At 49.5% G+C, this 21,426-nt stretch overlaps 1 protein-coding gene across 1 annotated transcript in view; it reads left to right on the top strand.

Annotated features, from left to right (window-relative positions):
- The window catches only part of IGDCC4 (immunoglobulin superfamily DCC subclass member 4), a 95,805-nt gene that overhangs the window by 34,099 nt on the left and 40,280 nt on the right, over positions 1–21,426 (top strand). The window contains exons 2-4 of the mRNA XM_086471688.1: positions 623–952; positions 9,717–9,858; positions 15,408–15,541. Coding sequence (XP_086327814.1) covers positions 623–952; positions 9,717–9,858; positions 15,408–15,541 — 606 coding nt within the window. The remainder of the gene's footprint in view (positions 1–622; positions 953–9,716; positions 9,859–15,407; positions 15,542–21,426) is intronic.

Consider the following 21,426-nt stretch of genomic DNA (forward strand, 5'->3'; position numbering starts at 1 on the left):
CCTTTGAAATGAGTTTCCCGGTACATGAACGTCAGTGGAAGACGTATTCTTTCTGGATTCCCAGCTGAGCTTAAGCCCTTATGGCCAGTTCCCCCTGGGGGAGAACTGCTCCAGGTTGTGGTCATTGGCAATGGGGTACCAAGCTGGGCCTGAATATCTTTGATTGCACTTAGTTGTCTTGTGGGGGTTGACCAGCCTTGGAGGAGACTCTGGTATGGAGGCAGGTGAGAGGGAGCCCTTGCTTGTCATGGACAGCCATGGCAGGTTGGGGCCCTTGCTGCATCTTCCCTGCTTCCTCTTGCTGTTGCCATCACTTCACCTTCTTCCAGTTGTTCTTCTCTGCTTGAATCCAGCGTGGAAAAAGCAAGTGTGGACACAAGGGGTGTCTGCTGGGCACGATGTGGGATGGCAGAAATGGTGCAGGTCGTGCAGCCCTAGGGAGGTGTGATGGAGAATGCAGTGCACCAGTGTTACGGGAGGTGCTTGTCACCTAACAGGGCTGAATTTCACCTGTTATCTCCAACCACACTCACGGAGAACTGTGCTTCCTTTGCTGTGTAAAACTGGGATGTGATTCACCAAGGAAAGCAACCCCCACTGCAACGCTGTCTTTTCTTTGCAGGGAGGCTGTTGGAAGGGGATTCTCTGGAGCTGAGCTGTAGCGCTGGTCCTGCAAAGGTGATACTGGAGCCAAACCAAGTCGTGGTTTTGGACTGTAACCTGGCCCCTGTTGAGCAGGTGATCAATATCACGTGGAAGAAGAATGGGTTGCCATTAGTGGAGCAGGAACATCTCCACGTGCTTCCAAATGGATCGCTCTTCATCTCATCCCAGGCTGTGGCAAAGGACAGTAAATATCCTGAGAGGGCTGGCGCTGAGGGTAATTACTCCTGCGTGTCTCACAGCTCCCTAGGGGCTGTCACCAGTCAAACGGCTGCAGTCAGATTTTCAAGTAAGTGTTGGGGGTTTTTTTGTTGATTTTCTTTTTTTCCCCTCCTGGTGTTTATACAGACCATCTGCCTCCCAGAGAGTTTGAGTTGAAAGTGTCTATGAAGTGAAATTCTATTAATGATGTGTAGATGGGATTTGGGATAGTCCACAAATAAACAGTGGTGTCTTTCTGTTATCCCACTGTTAACATCTTGTGTAACTCACCCAGGTAAGTGCTACCAGCCATGAATTAAAGACACGACCCTCCTCACTCTCCAAAAGACAGCGCTTGTTTTTGCAGAGAACTCAACGCTTCACAACCCGGAGTGCAGCACCCTCTGCCTGGGAAGGTGGCCGTGGGGGTCTGGCTATGACAGTTCTGGCTCTCGTAGCCAAGGCTATGATGGGCTCGTTGCCCCAGTGACATAGGTAAGGAGCACTGCCCTAAACCTGTGAGCACTGGCTAAAGCTAAGGGGCTGGGTGATGGGGAAACAGTTGGGAGAAAGCACCCATTGCCTTTCCTCTGCGTGAGCCACTCTGGATGGTGTGTGCAGGAATGCACCAGCATTACTTGCATGGGGACAGCTGGAAGGACTGGCCGTGTTTGGGACGGGGCCTCTTGCACTGATGTGCTGTGTGCTCTCAGCTCGACTGTGCTGAGCTCTTTATCCCATCTGCACCCCAGAGGTGGCGGTGGCAGTGGGTGGCCTGCGACTTTGTCCAGATCAGGATCTGCCCTGAGTGAAAAATGTGGATCCACTGATAAAAAGAGTTAATCACTGAAAGACAGTCAGGTGGATGTGGGTGGTCCCTTGAGGGGCAAAAAGCGCTAGAAACAAGCCAGGCTGTTTTCAGGTGGTCCAAGTTCCCCTTTGTCCTGGCTCTCAGTATCTGGCTTAGATCTTAACAGGCTTCAGGGGGCACCTGCCGCTCTCCCCATTTGGAACGTCTGGTGACTTTGGCAGCTTTAGTGTGTCTGAATATGGCCTTATGAAAATGATAAAGACTGTGAACGTAGCTGGGAACTGATGCACCAAGGGAGGCCTCGGGATCTTTCACCTTCTGTGCTGTGAGGTCCTGATGGACAGGATGTTGGACATTTCCCATTCTGATGGCTTTTGTTTGTGAAAACTTAGCTCTGCCTTTAGTGCAGCGAGTAGCGGAAGAGCAGGAGCTTAATCTTTGGCAAAGCAACTTATCTGAGAAGAGCCCAGGCTGGTGACTGTAGTGAGCAGGAGTGTTGAGGCTCTCTGTGTGCCTCATGGAGCAGAGGGAGGTACCAAGGTCCTGGTGGGGACAGATGCACTGGATTTCAGTTCCCAAACATGCTCTCTTAAAGCACAGCGCTGCTGATTTCGGGTGTGGGAGGAAAGCAGGTAAGCCAAAATAGTTTTACGATGCTTCAGTGCCAGTGAGCATGTCGTAGCACAGATGTATGTGTCCAGCACCCTGCTGTTCAACTGCATTATGCAGTGGGAGAGAGCAGTGTGCTCAGGACTTCTGGATAAGGAAATCTTTGTGCATCAGCATGGTCTGAACTGCCTATAACAATATCCCCTGCCTCCCACAGGGACCAAACTAGACTGTGGCATTGGACTTGTTCTCCCAGGCAGCCTTCTGCCATCATTTCTTTCTGTGTCTGACAAAATCTTGCCAGGACCCCATGGCTAGGCAGGATCCAGAGCTCCTGGCCCCGTTGCTTTTTCCTCCCCTAGCTCCCCTCACTCCCCTCTCTCCTCTCCTTGTCCTGCTGCTCTTGTCCTTGACTTTCTCATGGTGGATTTGAGTGGTATTGGCAGTGTCAGAACTGCAAAAACGGGGAGTTTGCAAATGAGGCCCTGATCAAATACTTTCCAGCCTGTCCTGCTCTGACAGGGTGGTCTGGTCTCATAAGGACTCGGAAAAGGTCTTCTGTAAGGAACTGAGAGCAAGTTCAACTGGAGACCTGCAGGGAGGAGCAGAGGGGATGGCAGCACTGGGAATGTGCTCTAGGTCTCATGTGCTGGATTTGGCTGTGCACGTCAGCTCAGCTGCCTCCAGGTCACTGCTGGGTTCCCTGGTGAACAGTCAGAACAGTTTAGGGAGGAGCGTGGAGGGTACTTGAGGAGTTCGATGCTGACCAAGGAATGTTGAGACCAGGGGCAGAGACAAGCAGCTGTAGCTCCATCGGTAGCTGGTGAATGCAGTAGGTGCCACTGGGTTTGCTCAGATGTTCCCAACAGGCAGAATTTACCCCATGTCAGCCTGGTGCAAATCTCTGAACTCCAGGGGAAACTGCAGGCTGTGAAGAGCAGTGTGGAGGCTGGGACAGACGGCTGCCTGCGTGACAAAGAGTCGGCGGCTCCACTTGTCATCAGGACTGTCTTGTGAGGTGGATATCTCTTTGTAACGGAAGAGATGAAAGAAAGGGCTCTTCAAGCTGTTTTTCATTTCGATCTCTGAGAATGACACTCCAAGATCTGAACTGCTGAATCTTTGTGCAGCGATCAAAACTAAAATTTGTTTGTGTTCAGGAATGGCTCCTGGGGCTATTTTAGGTGTGTGAGTGCCAACAAATGGTTTCTTGACCTACCAAACAGGTGAGGTTAGAAAATGATGCAAATCCAGTAACACTTCTCTCTAGTACAATGACTTATATAAATATTGGTGCATGCAGCTGCACGGCACACCATCAGGACCGAGGTGCTTTTGTACTTGCTCAGAGCTGTGGTAGGTGAAGATGCAGAGTGGATGTCCTAACACCCACTTTACATGGTTGGTACCCTAGGCAGCGTGGTCCAGGTTTGGCCAAGCACGTGTTTCAGTCTGCACTGCGCTGTAGAAACCAGCACTCGTGATGGCAGGTGAAGCTTTTGCCAGATCAGGAGAAAAATCTTTGACCTTTGTCCTCCTTTTCTGCTCAAAAATGTTTAGCATGAAGCACCCACAGATTGCTGGTCACCCATCCCTCCTGTCCCCTCCTCTCAGGGTTTTGTAGTGCCAGATACATAGCTAGTTCAAATATTTCATTAAATGAAGGGACCCCTGAGAGCTGTGAAGATGGAGTCAGGGATCCTGCACGCAGATACTGTCTGAGAAGGTGGGAGATGTGGAGTAGAAAAGGTGAGGAGGATTTTTTTAGGCCGCTTCTGCCGTGCTCCCAGCTACCCTGAATTAGGATATATTGCCTTTTAGGAGTGGCTTGTGTTGAAGTTTGCCACTGGGCAAGAGGCACGGTGCAATGGTTTGTGTCTCTGTTGTGGACCTGGGTTTGTTGTTTGGGGTCTCATGAGTGAGAACAGTGGAGACATCTCAAACCCAGGAGACTGACTTAAATTGCCTTGCCCCTAGATTTTTCCAGAGCAGCATACATAGGTGATGCGTCTCTCCATCCTTTCTCTCAGAAACAGGGAATTTCAGGTGAACTCTCTCCTTGTTGTGTACTCATACGTCTGCTTTTATTACCATCTGCAAGGAAAGCGCCGCTTCTGCGGCACAGACGCGCACCTGACATAACATACTCATTTCTGACTGGAGAGCAGCAAGGGAATTGATTAATGAAATGCATCTCTCACTTCGATTTGTTTTGTGGGTTGGGCAGAAGCACTTGCTACATTAGCATTCAGCTGGTGCGAATGAGGATTGTAAAGGCCTGTTGTTTTTTCCCCCCTGACGCTGAATACAGTGGTCTATCCAAAGCTGTTTACGCATGGATGGAATTATTCTGTGCTGATTGCCCTGGGCACTGCCGATCAGTACAGGGCAGTAGAAGAAAACCTGTTCAGCAGGTGGGAAATGTTATCCCTGCCATCAGCTTGTGCTCCTGACCCGCAGTGCGCTTCCTTCCCCGGGCTGGGGATGGTCGGCCATCCACACCTTGTGGCAGTGGTGGCCGTGGCAGACGAGGAGAAGCGAGTCTGTGACGGCTCTTGGGGTGAGCCTGCCTGTTAAGCGAACAGCTGCTCAGGCTGATGAATTAGGTTTGTGGGTTTCTCCGAGCCCTGCGTGCTCCCACATGGAAATACCAGGGGCGTTACTTTAGTTGTGGGAAGGTGTAGTTTTCTACCTGTTAATAACTACATTTGTGAAGATTTGTTAAAGCTGTTAATTTAGCTTAAACATTTTGTGCAAGGGAGGTTCTAGAAAATTACAGTAATTGTGACTGTCAGATGAAGACATTTGCTGTGCCTGGAGGGAATGGGCCTGTGTTGCGTGGCTGCTGGCAGCAAGCGCGGGAGAGGTTTGGTGTGTTACTGCACCTGGAGGGACAGGCCACAGCAGGAATCGATACCCGTGGGCTCTCGTGATCTGCTCTCCACAAGGAGAGTGTCTCTTCTCTGTGATGCACGGCATGTCTGGGATTTGAGGAAAGGCAGACTGGGATTTATTCTTATTTTAAGGATTTATTTTATGGATTTTATGCTATTTATTTTGTGGATGGGGTGCATAGGTGAGTGAAGGCTGGTGACTGTGGGCAGGATAACCTCCAGCGGATGAATATACAGGCTCTGGACCATCTACAGGTGTAACTTTCAGATGCTGCTTCGAGTAGGTGGGGAACTGGCATCCACGAAGAGGCAGGATCAAGCCCTCTATGTGTTAGCTGGGCAGCGCAGGTCCTGTGCTGCCATATGGCCCTGCAGCCCGAGCACTGTTCTGGCTCTGCCTCCGCTGCGCTGTGGGGCCGTGGCAAATCGCTTCCATGATTTTCTGTACGTGTTTTCCCTTACGCCCCCCTGGCCCATTCAGAGGTGAGCCCATTCAGAGACGCACCTCTGGGCGGTGTATGGGATCTCAGTGGGGGCCGAAGTTGCCCCCGTGTTAGAAATGCCCACTAATAACTGTAAAAGATGCAAAGGGGACGAGCACACAGAGAGTCTGGGGGCAAAGCGCTGTGGGAGAGAGCAGCAAGCCCGTTTCAGAAGGCTGAATTCCTTGCATAGACTGCATTTTCTGCCTGGGGTGTAGTGTTGCTGGCTGGCAGTCTTTCCAAGCTCACGGCCTCCTTCACCGATCAGGCTGCTGGGAGAGGGGGAGGGTGCTGTGTTTCACCGTGCTGCGGTCACCCCTGGGCTCAGGGCTAAAAGCCTTGGCACCCACGGCTTGGCTCCAGCTGGGTTTAACGTGTCAGCGGGGAGGGAGCTGCGTGCTCCATTCCTGAAGGCATCGAGCCTGGTGCTTTGGCATGTTGCTGAGGGCAATTTGCTGTAATGCTCTTCACCTTCGCACCTGCAGTGGGTAATTTTTACTGAGTGGCCTATTAAGGTGTTCGGGGTAATCAGTGCAACAGGGCTGGGAGGTGTTTTGTGGCTCGGGATGGGTTTGCAAGCTAAACCCTAGCTGAGGAGGTGAAAATAATGTCGAGTATGTATGTATGTAGTCTTTGTTTCCCTTTTCGCCTCAAGCATCTTCTTTCCCTACATGAGAACCTCTCACTCTGCAGCACTTTTGCAGCAGTCCCTTCCGTCAGGACGTGTTTCTGGAGGAGAACAGCCCCTCCTTAAGGATCCATGTGGCCGTAGGGTGAGCAGTGTGTTGGAGCCTGTCTTGCGCTCACCGTGACCCACACGCACGTCTGTGCAGTGCACCAGAGCAGCAGGACCTGCTTTCCAGTCCTCTCCTTCCACAGCAGGCTTGCTGTGCTCTGCCTGGTTCTCCTTCCCTCCAGCACCAGCTGTTTGCAGCGCAGCTCTGAGCCTAGGTTGGGCTGTACCGTAGGTGCTGGACATGTTCTGCCTCCTCTGTTCCACCCTGGTGCCCCTTGGGATGAGAGAGGAAGACCACAAAGGATCACAGCATGCTGTGGTCTTGGCCCCAAGCTGAGGCAGAGGATGCTTGTGGAGCAGCGATGAGCCTGGCCAGTGCTGAGATCCAGATCAGTCCTGCATCAAAGAAACCTTTTCACCGTTCTTATCTTGTTTTGGTGTTGCTTTCTGTGCACAAAAGATCCCTGTTCGTGTTCTCTCTCCTCTCCTTCGCTGGGGGGGCTGCAGCCTGCTTCTTTCAGAGCTTGCAGAGGTCATTTTTTTTTTTCAGCCTGTCCTCAGTGATCCCCGCTATCCCTATCCTGATCCTGTAAAAAGAATATGACAGAGCTGCTCAGCCTCTGAATCCCACCCCAAGAGTTATCACGAGAAGGCACTAACAGACAAAGCACGGTTTGCTCTGCACTGCCAGGGTTGAACCTCTGGCACCCCCTGAGCTCTCAGCCTTTCTTGGCTTGGCCGGGGGAGCTGTGACGCTGCTTGGGAAGCCTGGCTGTTCCCGCGTGCCGCTCGGAGCAAGGGGGACGCTGCGCTCCCTAATCAGGGTCGCTGTTTAGTCACGCTCCTCCACATCCTAATGAGAAATCTGTCACGGGTGCATTTCTTGGCTCTTTGCTTTTGAAGAGCCATTCCGGAGCCCAGCACAGCAGGCAGATGGGGCTGGATGAAGGGCAGGATCCAGTTCTCGGCAGGGAATGTCAAGCTTGCAGATGCAGGTCTGGCAGGTGATGGGGAGGAATAAGCAGCAGCTTTGGGACAGGTTGTCACCTGGGTAACCCTGAGGAGCCCAGGAGGCCTTTGCATTTCATGCCAAAACGTGCCGAGTTAAGCCCAGCTCACTGAACGTCCTGCGTCTCTTACCAAACTGCGCAAAACACACGTGCCTGCAGCCGTGAGGGAGAGCAGGGAGCAGGGAGCTGTGCGCTGGGGTTTACGGAGCCTTTTCACCACGGTCGGTGACAGTGGCATTGCTGTTCATGCACACCATGTGCTGCTGAGGTTCTCCAGCCTCTGGAGACTGGTCTAAAGCTGCTGTAAACTTTGGGACCTCATCCTGTCGGCTTAGATGGTGCCACTTAATAATGAACAGAAGAGAGACGGGCGACCTGACACAAAGTGGAGGGAACAGAGATACGTACAGATTTTGTCTTTTCAGGATTCCTGCCTCCCATCATGACCTTTTTGGGTACATGACCCTTCAGAAACTGCCAAAATATTCTCATTTACACCTGTGGTATGAAAAGAGAATAATGGGAAAGAGCATTAAGGATATCTGCTGCCAGGAGAAGGTTGTTTTGATGGTGCCATCCTGAATGTGTGCTGGAAGTTGATGGATTTTGTTTTAAACTCTTGGGTTCAGCAAGTCTTATTAACATGAGCTTAAAAGATCTTTTAATCCATAGAAATTACTCTGCGTTAAAGTGGTCCGCAGCGTATATTTGAAAATGCTAAAGCAGTTGGCTGCATTGGGGCCTTACATATTAATGTCTTTTTCAGATTTTTCCAGGAAAACATTTTTCATTGCCATTTGTATTGAATTGAAAAACTAGACTTGGCGGACAGCTGGTGGGAGAATTCGGGCTGTAGCTGCTGCGGAGAGCAATGAGTTGCTTTAAACATGTGATAACTATTTAAATTAAAGAAAAACACTAATGACAGCTGAGAATACGCCGAGGTTAAAATGGGTCGTGTAAAAGCATTTAATTTTCAAAACTGTACATACTTTCTCAAGCTGACACTGCAATGAAGTGTGTATGTGTGATGCGATGCAGAGAAAACTTTGGATTTGGAGTCTTATAAAATCCAAAGCAATGATGGATGTTCTTGGGAAGCAGTGGTGCAACAAGCACGTAATTGTGTGGAGGACCAGGAGGTCGCTTGGGGTCCTTATAAGCACAGCATTGTGCTTGGCCCAGCAGTCAAGCCTGTTTTCTGGCTGAAGTTTATGTTTATTGTGCCACGTTCAGGATTTCTGGCACTTGTGTTGCAGCATTGCTGGATGAATTTGTACGTCAGGGTGGGTTTAACAGCAAAGGCGGCTTAACAGAGACTTATTGAACGCAGAAGCCAGTTCTTCTGGTGAAGAATACAAGCTTTCTGCCCACATCAAGGAGCCTGCATGCATATTCAAAACTCCACCGTGTGACTGAGATGCCTTCGGGTTATGCTCTTGATAGGACAGATGCTGACAGCCCCAGGGGGAGGCTTGCTGTGAGCGTGGAAGGGGAGGAAGATGAGGCAGCTGCGTATGAACGATGGGAAGGGTGCGGTCCAAGAGCAGTCACAAACCTTAGTGCTTTGTCTCCAAAGCACCTTCAGCCTCGGGAGTATAGAAAGAAGCGTATAGACAGGGGTGAGCCTTGAGTGTGTTGACAGGTATGAAATCCGTCCTTCTCCAGCAAGGTGGCTGTGGCTGTGTCCCCGTGGCTGTGGCTGTGTCCCCATGGCTGCGCTCATCTGCTTGAGTCAGGTGGAGTTGGTTTTGGCAGGCGAAGCTGTTCGCTGCGGAGAAGGAGGATCAAACCCCGTACGGTCTCTTCCCTTCGTCTCCAGCACTGCCAGCCCATGGGCAGTTGTTTTGTGTAAGTGACTTGACGTCTGGCTTTGTTCTTCCTCTTGCCTTGTTTTAATTTCCTGAGGCTGCAGGAATGTACAAGGCAAGGGGAAACTCTTGTCTCTCAGGGTTGTGGCATTTCCCCTCTGCTTTTCCTCGTTCTGGGTGTCCTTCCCGAATGGAGCAAGTGAACAGACAAGGAAGCAATTTAGGAAGGTAACTGCTGAAACCAGCTGATGCCTGTCTTTTCTCTCACACTGTTGCCTTAAAGGAGACAATGAGGCAAGAAGCAAATTTGCACATTGAAACCTTTCGGTTACCGTTACTAGGACTGCTGCAGGTCTGTAGGGCATGGGAAAGTGAGGAATTACATTTCAGGCTATCTTTAGGAGAGAAAAGCCTTCCTCTTAACTGGTACATCATTGTTTTTGTATTTCTCAGCAGAAGCACCAAGTTACTAACTTTTCTTCCCTTCTTCTTTCCCCAGCATTATCACGCTTTTTCCAACAGCCGGAGTCCCAGACAGTGGAAGAAAATGGCATGGCCCGGTTTGAGTGTCGGATTGAAGGACTGCCCTCCCCTGTCATCACGTGGGAGAAGGACCATGAAGCCGTTCCAGCAGAACCCAGGTGATTCCCTGGTTGCTTTGGGTCAGCTTGGAAAAAGGCAAAACAAAACCTGACCATTTAGGATGTGGAAATCCTTCATTAAAAGGTAGAATGAAGAGAGAGACAATAGACCAAGTTTGGACCTGATAAGTAAGTGATGTAAGAGGAGGTGTTCAAGGGGCCCGTGCAAACAGGTCCATAAAACACCTCAATAAAATTAACTTTCCCCCAAATATCTAACCCACAAAAAAAAAAAAAAGAAAAGAAAAGAACCAAGCCCTTTTTCATTACTGGTCTCTTGTTCTGGAACTTTTGCCGTGATGGGCCATGTACTTACTCTATAAAAGATAGTTTCAAGGAAATTAAGTTGGCTAGAAAATGGCTGATAAACAAAGTAATTGAGACTTGAGCCTCTGTTCTCCAGTGACCTGGAAAGTGTGCATGCAAAAGTGCACGGTTTCAGCACAGTTTACATCAGCCACTTACTCCTCATCCAGAGCATTGGAGGGAAACCAAGAAAAGAGTACGCAGAAGGGCAGACAGCAGCCTAAAAGTGAATAGAGAAACTTGAAATGGTGCCAGTTTGTACAGCACCTGTGCCCCGCGAAGGCCTGCGTGTGTATGGAACAGGGCACAGCAGGCTTTGGCTCGTCCTCTTGTGTGAAGTGAAGTGAGGCAGAAGTCTTCAGGGGTTTGGGGCCTGGCGTGAGGAGTATTTCTGCAGCTGACTGTGGGGGTACATCACTGAGGGTACTGGGTGTACCCAGCTGAACTCCATGATGTGGTTTTTCTTTCATTTGGGTTGTGATTTTAGAGATGGTCGGGTTTTTCACTGTTTTCCTGCATAGATTTGTCTTGGGGTTAATGATTCTTCTAGAGCACTGTGTGCTCAGTAACCCAGGTCTTCCCATTTGTTTTAGTCCCTGTTTAGAGGTCATCTAGTACAAGACCCTGAATTTTCTTTTTTTGGGGAAAAGATAAGCATCATGCAGCATGATACCTTTTCCTTAATGAAAGTCAGTTACAGGTGTGAGAAAAGGATAAACAATTAGTTGGCTGTTAATTGGTCTGTAGACATCACTCCTGCAGGGGATCAGTAGCTGCATTGTCCTTAGTTCTTAAAAACTTATTTTCTGTTGTACAGAAAGAGCTGTTTCCCTCCCAGGGAAGTTAAGCCAATAGGCAGGAGGAGAGGAAGGAAAGAAGGGTGGGGTAAGGTTTAGGAATAACTTTACAGCAATAACTGTTTCTGTAAGAATAACTGCTTATGTCCTTGTGTCTGAAGTGTGGCATCTAAGGGTTTCGAGGAGGCTGTTGCTTTGTAATGAGAAGAAAATTTAATTAATAAAAAAAGAAAGAAAAAACAAAACAAAAAAAAAGAAGGGGTTGCAGAGGGAAGTGTGCCATAGATAGGGCAATGGCTTTTTAATGAGACAGCTCGATGGATGTTGTGAAATTACTTGCTCGGAGATTGCTTTCAACACGGGCAGCCTGAAAATTGTTTTCCTTGTAAAAGCCAGACCATAATCTCTGGCTGCAGATCTTGCTTTTAAAATCATGTTTTAGCTAATATGCTTTTTCAGAAGGATTTGCTTTTTTGTTGTTGTCTAGTTGTTGTTGTTGGATTTATTATAACCGGCTTTCGAAGGAATTAAGTGAATTCCAGGAAACATTGGCTGCCAACCAGAGCTCTCTGTTATCCTTACTGCATCATGCCTAAGGACCAGATCTCAGGCCAGCCTGATTACTGTGGACTCCCTCCTGTGCACACTTCTGATGAGCCTGTGAAAATGCAATCATTTGGGTAGGTAGGCATCAGGATGATGATTTCATATTCCAGCATAGCATGGTTAGGTGTACGTGCAAAATCAGGCTCTGGGGCTGTAGATACAACCCTTGAGATAATTCTACTACATCATGTTTATGATTTCTTTTAAGAGGGACAGAATAATCATGGTAAACTGGCATTGCTTTTTTTTTTTCTTTTTTTTTTTTTCTTTTGTGTGTTGATCTTACCTTTGGTACTGTCTCTGGCCTTTGCCCTTGGGTGCCTGTTCTAGCGTGGTGCCACCTTGAAGGTGCTGAAGACTGAGCTTAAAAAGTATTTAGACAGCCCAAAGGGTAGAGAAGTTCTTATTGATGTTTTCAGAATGCCTTTCCTGCCCTGCTGAAGTTTAGGGCAAAAATCTAGCTTTCATATGTGAGTAAGGCACAGAAGTGTTTTGCAGTTCTGGCTCTGAAGTACATTTAAAAAACATGGTCTTAAATCTGCAGCAGCTGCTGAGAGGTGGCTTGTAGGATTTCTCTAGCTTGCAGTTGCTTTGGGGTGTGTGCTACATCTCTTGGCATAATCTTTTCTCTGTTTTAGGTGCTGGCTGGCTTTCACACCAAGCTCCAAATTGCTGTTTATTTTCTCTAGAGGCGAGATGAGTATTTTCTAGGAACTGGAGGTCTCTGGAGGTCTGCACATAAGCACATACCCTACAGATCACATGGTCTGTAATCACATTATATTTTTCCACGTTTTGGCTAAGTGAGGGTTTTATCTGTGTGGAGAGTTTGCTCCTCTCATGTCAGGAGTGCCTTAATACGGCTCGCCTTCACGTCCAGGGCTCTTGAGCTGGGAGCCAAAGGGCTTCTAAACTTTGAGTCTGCACAAAGCTGCAGGTTCCTAACTTGCCCTGAGGACTGGTGCTTTAGTCTGTTTTGTATACCTTCAAAAGGCTGCGAGGAGTTTGCTGCGGAGAAAGTAAGAAAGGGAATTGGACAGTTAGTGCTGGAATATCTCTGCTATGCACACAGCAGAGTGCACTGAGCTGTAGGGTTGCCGGGTTTGGACACAAGGCACCGGGGCTTCAGTTCTTGAGCACTGCCCTGGTCATCGTCACCGAAGAGGTGAGCAACCATCGGCCCCTCTGTGCTCTCGAGTAGAGTCTGCTCAGGGAGGAGCAGAGGGGGGAACAGCACCTTGTTGCTCTTGCAGCTTGCTGCCTTCTCTGCCCATGGTAGTTGGGGCCCTGCTCTGAGTGTGCTGCCCTTTAACCATCTACCTGCTGCAAGAGGGGGGCTTGCCTTTTGTCCCTGTTCAAGGCAGTCTCCTGTGAGATCCTGGTGCTGTAGCTGCCAATGGCAAAACTCCTGAGACTGCCAGCATTTCTGTTTCTCCCCGGGCCTCTGTCTGTCCTTTGGTTTTTGTTTTACACTTAATCTGTAGTGAAGGTAAGCAAACAAAAAGATCTGCCCTTTGTGTGGAAGGAAAGCTAGCGCCAACTGCCTGCTCTGAATCATCAGGCAAAGGTAGCTTCCCTGCAGAGAGCCTGGGGATGGAGCAGAATGCCCTTGCAGGCTGCCTGGAGGCTTCTAGTCCGGGGCTGCTGGGAGCCTGAAAAGCTGGAGGCTTTGTGAGCAGCTGGAGGAAATTGTGGATAGACAAATCCTGCCTTTCTTCCCTCCTTGCTTCACTGGCAGAGCAACGCTCACCTCTGTCGTGCTTTCCCACCAGGGCGTACTGCATGAAGCAGATCTCTCTACTGCTCTCCTTACCAAAGGGACCATCTTGAGCTATGTGTTGATCGACTCTCCCCGCTCACTCCCTCTTGCCCCCAGCTCCTGTTCTCTTTAGAAGCAAAGTGGCTTGTTTTCTGCCCTCAAGAGAAGCTGGGTGTGTTAGATGAGCGTGACCATCGACACAGTCCTGAGCAACCAGGTCTAGCTGACCCTGCTCTGAGAGGGGAAAGACCATAGACAATTTTCAGAGGTCCTTCCCAGCCTCAGTGAATCTGTGATACATAATTGGAGTGTCTTTTTGTGGCTGGGAGATGCCTTGCCTAGTGTTTGAAATATGTTGATATTAATTACAGACTCAAATAGCAGATGCACGACAAAAATAAATGTTATCGCAGTGGGAGGCTTTCTCTACACAGAGCTGAGAGGATGCAAATATTTGTCTCCTTTCTCCTGTGTCCTGATGAGGCATCTTGATGAGGGCTTTCAGGGTACCACCTCCTCTGAGGTCTCTGGAGCTTGCTTCTGAAAAGTGTCTTTGTGAGTAACAGGAGCAGGGCTTTAGTGATGTGGGGCAGTTGCCCTCGCGTACGTGGGAGGCTTCAGCAAGGATGTGTCCCTGAGTCAGGCTGTAGGACTTTGCCAGTAGAGACAATATGGTCACTGGAGGAGCTCTGTTAGCTCTTCTGTTTCTTCATCAGCTGTGAAGAGCACAAGAAGTGATGAGCTCAGATTGCAGCAACTGAGGTCCAGGATAGACGCTAGGCTCGCAGCAGGGATATTTCTCTGTAACAGGCTGCTTAGGGCAAGGGAGTTATTTCCATTACTGGAGATTTAGGATAAATGTTTGCAGGAGCAGGTGTGCTGTTGGTGACCATGGCTTGAACACAGGATGGGTGATCTCTTAAGGCTCTCCTGGTTCCGTGACCCTTGCTCATGGCACTCCAGCTGTCTCAGCACCTGGAGAACCATGGTTTTACAGATCAGGTTTACTTATTGTTATCTTTGTGGATAGAAGGACTAGCATTCATGCTTTTAACTTGTCTTTGTGCTGTTCTCGTGGAATAGCTGCTATCCCTCCCCTTAGCAATTGCCTTTGAATGTGTCCTCTTCATAATGAAGACTGATAACCCAGAGCTGTCTGTCAAAGCTCAGCAGCTCTGTTTATAGAGGCTTGCAATTAAAAATGGATCTCATATATAATTAAAAAGGATCACGTAGGCTTTGCGCCTTGCATTCAAGAATAAAGAGGCTGCCATCTAGGAATCCAGGCAGAAAATGGAGATGCTGACAGCCAGCTCCTACTTTTATGCTAATTGCTAATCATCTGCTTTGTTCAGTATAATGCAGCAAGGACTGTGTTCATGTTGTGAGCCGTGTAGCCATTTCACCCCGTGGAAGTGTTGCCCAGTAGCACCCCATGGGCAAATGGAGGGGGATACTGAGTGCTCGGCTGTAAGTTTGTCAGTTTGTGAAGGCCAGAAACTTGTGGAAGAACCACAGGAATCAGCCTGGGAATGGTGCAGCTTCAGGTGGCTGTGTCCTGGCTGCTTTGGGCCATGAAGGTGCAGCTGTGTATCACTCGGTCCCTTCATGTACTTGAGGTGCAGCAGGAAAAAGATGATGGTCAGACTTCTTTGCAATGTATTTTTTCTCTGGCTACTAAACCCTTGGGAAAAGCAAGTGGTGACACTGGCTGTAGTGTGTGCAAAGGCACTTGTACACTTGGAGACATCTACAAATCTGTATGTAGGAATGTGCATGTGTGTGTGTAGTTGTTTTATACTGGATGGTTGGTTTGTATCAGCAAAGCCTTGTTGGCCTGGTCTCCCAAAAGCAGATCCTGTGTTGTGAAGACTCCAGGGTGATGGATAGGTCTGTACCTGCTGCGTTTTAAGAAACACCAGTTGGGTTGCTGAAAGGTTTCTTGGTCCCGTTCTGCTGTGGTTACCAGGACCTGCATATGATACATTTGCAGGACAAAATGAAGGGATAAAGGGCTTTGAGTTGATGAATAGCTCAGGTAAGGCATAGTCTGTCTCACACTCTTCCTTTTGGTCACTCAGGTTTATAACTCTTCCAAATGGTGTCCTCCAAATCGTGGATGTGCAGGAGAGTGATGCTGGGGCTTACCACTGCGTGGCAACCAACGCCGCCCGAAAACGCTACAGCAATGATGCCGTCCTCAGTGTGCTGAAAGGTAAGGTGCAGGCAGGAGCTGGGCTCGTGTCTGCCAGGTAGCCACTGTGTGTGATGGCAAGCTGAGCTGAAGTATCCGTGACGATCTCTCCTGCTGGTGTGGCTCTGCACACGGCAGGCTTTGGTTAAAACTTGCTGAGAAGGTGTTTTGTTAAATTTACTCCGATGGGATAAGCAGGCTGGGTTGGGAAGTATTGCCACCTGGGAGTCACAGCTGCCTGCTCTGCCCAGCCACAGGACCAGGCAGCCAACAATAATAAGGGGGAATTTCTTTCTGTGCCCAGGGTTTTCTTTTGCAGGTGGATTGTCACAGCCCGTACATTTTAACAGCCCTAGACTCCTTTAGGCTCTCTTTAGAAGGGGTCAGGCACCCCGCTTGCACCTCGGGGAAGTGCAGCGTTGTTGCAGTCTTATCTCCAGCGGCCTTGGATGGCAAGACAAGCAAAGGCTGGCACGGACAGAGGAAGGTGCTTGCCCAAGCTAGCAAGAGAAATAGTTGGAGGCTGGAATAGTTGGCAGGCCTGTGTCTACCCCAGGTTGCCTAGCAAGGTCCAGAGGAGGTTAGGCACAGTGACATCCCACTTGCATTCTCTGTACACATTGCTGGCTCTTTGCTGAGCTGTTGGGTAGGCTCCAGAGATCTTTTTGTGGTGTTTAGGAACGGCCTCAGCTGGGATTTCTTCTGGTGACACAGAACGTTGGAGCAAGGCTTGGAGTGTGAGCTGTCCTTCACCTCCCGATCTGGGCCTCTGTCTCTGAGTGCATTTTTCTTTGTAAACCAAGAGTGCAGTGGGCAAGTCTGGACATGAGAACGTAGCTGAGAGCGTAAGTGCAGTGGGGGTCTCCAGGCTCCAGCATCCTTCCAAGCGCGCCTGGCTGCCTCCCAGTATTGTATAATCCCCATCCGGCAAGTGGACAAACTCACCAGGGCTGGGAGCCTGGCTGAGCTGTCCCCTCTCTCGGGACAGTGCCCCCCTGCCACGTCTGTCTCCTGTTCGTGCTGACCCCAGTAGAGTTTGTAGGCAGCTTTAACTTTGAAAGCTCTGAAATCCTTCCCAGCCCCTTTTGTCTTTGTTTAGGATTGCGTTGCTTGGCATTCTGCTACCAATGTATTTTCACAGGGATGGCTTTGCTGTTCATCCATCAGCAGGGAGTGTAATTAACTGTGGAGCCTGAGAACACACCTCTGATCAATGGATTGTGTCATGGAGGTAATCTGTGTGGAATCTGCAGAGAATTCGTGAGCGGTTGAATGCTCTGTATCTAATTGCCAGCCCCTGCCAGATCCTCTGTGTGCTTAATGAAGCACGGAGGCGAGGGGAACGCTTACTATGGGCAGTTCCACACTCCAGAGACAGCTCCCTTGTTCAGCCTGGTTCGCTATTGATAAGTAATATTGATCAAGCTACAAAGGTGAATATGCTGTCCTTGGCATCATAACTCGTTCTGCATAATTGTATCTTGTAACTCTGCAATGTTTAATCTGCTTTGCAAGCGGAGGCAACGGAAGAGGTTAAATGGGAAGCGTTCCTTCTGGAGCACCAGCCGGCCTGAGCAGATTTCTGCCTGGAGTTCTCGCCGAAATCGCGCTTCTGCAGCACCACACCACCCGCTGGCTGCAAAAACAAATATGCGAGGTTGAGTTTTTCACCAGATTGAGCTGATAGTGATGAAAAACATGCCTGTTAAATCTCTGGGGTTTTTTATAATTGGGGAGAAGTATCTCCGAGACAGATGGGAAACTGCAGTGACCTGTGCAGGCTGCAAACTCCTCCATGAGTGACTGGCATGGTATTGATCCTTTTTTGTTTCAGCACTTTGCTGTCAAGAGGCACATTTTTGGATGCCTGGACTGACTTGAGGAGTCTTTTCCTCCCTGGTCAGAAGCAGCTGATAGTAGTTGGAGTGAACTGGTCAGGCAGAAATCCTTTACCGGTTGTAAAAAATTAAACCAAACTAAACTAAAACAAACAAAAAATTCCAAGAAAAAAACCCAGACAAAACCACAAAAGAACAATAGCCAGAAATACAGCTATTTAGTGTTTCTTGAGTTGCTGATTTGGAAATTTCAAGGACCAAACTCCTGTGTGTCTGCAGGCAGGAGCAACTAAACTACTTCTTCCCTCCCTGCTGATGGCTGGTGAGTCACTTGCGCTGAGGTAAGATGGGAGTCCAGCCGTCCAGTCCCGCTGCACTGCCAAGGCTCCTGAAAAAGGTTTTTGTCGTGGGACCTCGTGTCTCCTTACCAACTGTGCCTGCTGCTTCGGCGTCCCGCTGACAGCGCTGGGTAGTGCTGTGTGATGATGACCGAGTCTGCGTGCTCCTGACAGATTTTGGGGTCGTGCTGGTTGTAATGGGAACACTTCAGTGTGCACTGGGTTGCCAGCCCGCAGGCCGGGGAGCATCTCGTGTTCGTGCCTCTGCCCCTGCCAGGCAGCGCTGGATGTGAGCTGGCTGGTTTGTAGCAAAATAATCCATTTCCCTATAGCTCTTCTGCCCAGTTGTCCTCTTCCTCCTCCCTCTCCCCCTTGCTCCCGATGCAATGGCTGGGAATTGTTCCATCTCCCTTATTAAAGCCTTTTCCCAGTAGAGGCAGCAATTAGCACGACCCCCTTCTGGCATATTTGCATGGCCTAAAAACCCCAAAAGTGTCGTCTCCCTTGACGGTGTGACGTCCCCATCACGTGGAGAAGGCTGGTTCGTGTGTTGGTAGCTAAACTCATGCTGGCCGTACACAGGCAGGGCAGAGAGCGGTGCTGTAAGTGCTGCAGATGTTTTGGCTGTGCAGACTTCATGGTGCAAATTTCCAGACGTTCCCTGGGGAAGCGGCGTTTTGAGCTGGAAGGGAAGAGAGTAGCTAGCGGGATACGGTCACGCAGCGCTGAAACAGAGCCTGCTGTCGAAATGGGGATAACTTGGATTTTCCCCTTGGATCTCCGCTGCTCCCCAGCGGACGGAGTGCCAAACACATCTGGCAGCTCTGTCCCTTCACCTCTCACCTGGACAGGTGATGAATGAATACTGCAGCCCTGCTGTGCTCTCTGCCTGAAAGGGCATTAGGAGCTGGCTGCAGGATACTTTTCCCAGGCCCTCCCTCTGTGCCTGCTGCCTTTGCTTGGGGCCAGTTCTCGGTGGAGCTGTGTCCCGTTTCTTGTAGCTCCTTTTTCTGGAAGCAGGCTCTGGAGCCCTACTCTGAACTCGTATATAAAGAGTGAATTCTCTCTGTGTCCTGGTTGTGTTCCCAGGTCCTTGATATACAGAAGGAGGTGTTGCCGTGCTTCATAAAGCGGCTCTCGAAAGAAGAGAAGCAGAAAGGCTCGAGGAACATGACGTTATGTGGTCTCAGCAGATCACTTTGCCTGTCGCTTCCCTTTTCCCCTCTGTGTCATGCACTTGCTTGCTCTTTGTGTGTTTTCTTGGGAATAGGGACTAACTCTTGCTATGTGTTTGCCCCATGACTGGTACAATGTGGCTTGCATCCCCAGTGCAGCACAAATAGCCCTCAGAGGCTCAGCTTCTGCTAGCCCAGCACATTTTTGCAAGGACTTAATCCATTCTGTTTTTAACTGACACAAGGAGTGTGGCTCCCTCTAACTCCCATTGCATCTTCCCCATTGAATGGATACTGGGATTTCTCTTCTCCGTAACTAACCCGATTTCACTTTACTGCGGTTCATCCTATTATTTTTTAGTTGCACAGTATTAGGGCTCTTAAAAAAATTCTCCTTCCTCTTTTTCAAAGGGGTTTTTAGTCTCTTTGAATAGGTATCAGTGATGTGGTGTCCCCTAAGTGAACTAAAGAAAGTTAAAGACCTTAGCAGTTTTAGAATATAATATAGTTTTGACTGGGCTGTGAGAAGTACAAGAGATTAAAGTAAGACCATCTATTTTGAGATCCTGACCCCACAGCTCCTTCCTGTAGATTTCCTGTATCTTTTCACATTTACAGGATCGTCATTGCAGAAGAGTGAACAAAGCGTGGTCCTGGGAGCCAGGACTCTTGGATTCTTCTTTCCTCTCTGTTGTTAGGCCACAGAGGAGAACCCAGTTCCTTAACACTTCAATTTCTGCCTCTGTAATTAGGGATAATGTAATAGCCTTGGAGTTACCCTCTTAGAAGTGATGGGTCAGTCTGGAGAGTGATGATGGGCATTTGGTGCTGGAGGTCTGTCTGCTCAAGTGAGCTGGGCATCGAGGTGTACTTGCAGAGGAAGCTGCACAGACGTACGTGACTGTGGTGTGAGGTTTTTCTTCCTTGGGTCCTCTTCGCCCTGTTCCTGATCTGTACCTGCAGAGTAGCCATGATTGCTGTGATGTGTATGTAAAAAACCCTTTACCCTCAGACCAGGCTGGCAAGAATCAGAATGTGCAACAGCCTTCCCCTAATGCTGAAGAAACGTCTGTGCGGTGGTGTTTGTGCGGCGGTCTCACAGCCGTGCGCCGCATGATCCTCTGCCTGTGCTGCAAGAAATGCAGGAATGGGGAGAACAGGTCAGGGCGATGGGCGTAGGTACAGCAGGGCTGAGGTCGAGGCTGAGCCTGCCACTAAGGAGTCTTCCAGCAGATGAGCACGTCCCCTGTGAGTTGGGATTTAGTACTGTGTTATTAGAGATGACACTGCGAGATTGCCGTTGGCAGAACATCATTTACGTTGACAGTTGTAGCAGCTTGCTGCAGCAGTGTCCCGGGAAATGTATTTTTCAGCCAAATATTTGTATGAAATATGATAACAGGGACAGAGCTTGGAGGCAGCTGAAACACCTTCACGTTTTTTGTTCTTTTGGTGTCTGTATTGCAGCAGCTTGCAGGTAGCAAGGGAGAGCCTGGCTTTGGGTGCTGGGATCTGGGTGGTTCCTGCTCCAAAGGGCTGTAGGAGAATACAGCTATTGAATGGGATGAGCTTTGGGGATGGAGGGGAAGGTGGTGATGAAGTGAGCAGCACTCGCAGTTGGCCACCACCTCGCAGAAACAGACGTGCTGTTACCACAAGTGGATTTTCAGTCTCTGCATGTGCGAATGACGTGCTGGATGCTGGGTTGGCGCTCAGCCTGAGCCCTGACGACACGTGCTGTGCTCCCCTCACAGCTTTGAACGCGGGTTCCGTGCGATCTAGGGACCGGGAAGTTCAGATTCAGGTCGGTGCTGCTTTGGTCTGACCTCCCTGACGGCAGCCAGGTGTTGATCCCATTGTGTGTGCTACCACACAGTGTTAACCAGAAGGGGGTGACGGTCCCACCTGGTCAGGGGTGATTTTCCTCCAGCAGGAACCCATGCAACAGAGACAGCAGGGCCCTGTGGTGTTATAGGCACAGAACTGCGGGGGGAGAGCTTCCCCAGCTGTGTTTGTGGGCACAGGAGGGTGCTAAAGGCTGTGCTTTTGGGAGGCAAGAGGGTCATGGAAATGCGCAGGGAGAGAAAACATGGGGTGGGATAAGGCAGCTGTATTTTTACGGTGGGTTGTTGATCTAACCAGTAAGTGATGCTTCGCCTCTGGAGAAGGGGACATCCCAGTTCCAGCGTGCAACTGCTGTGTCCCTGTTCCTTGTGCCTTCTTGGCTGGGCACAGACCTCTGTTGCTTTTCTCTCTCTCCTTTTAGCAGCCTGTTTTTCTTTGCCCTCTGCTCTTTTGCTTTACTAACAGTTAAGCAGGGAGCCGCTCTCCGCTTGACATCCCAAAAGCTCAGCCATGAGGACTCTCTTTATGTGTGTTTGGAAGCTCCAGTTTCCTGGGTGGCAGGTATCTGAGGCTGTTTGCTTAATGCATCTGCTGGGTTCTGAAAAATGCTCTTGGTCTTCCTCTGTGGCAGAGGATGCGAAGCAAAGTATTCACACACACGGTAAGCGTGAATTCAGAGAATGGCAAGATCGAGGAGGAGATACACAGCA

This window comes from Leptosomus discolor, chromosome 11, assembly GCF_034619465.1.
Source record: "Leptosomus discolor isolate bLepDis1 chromosome 11, bLepDis1.hap2, whole genome shotgun sequence".
NCBI lineage: Eukaryota > Metazoa > Chordata > Aves > Leptosomiformes > Leptosomidae > Leptosomus > Leptosomus discolor.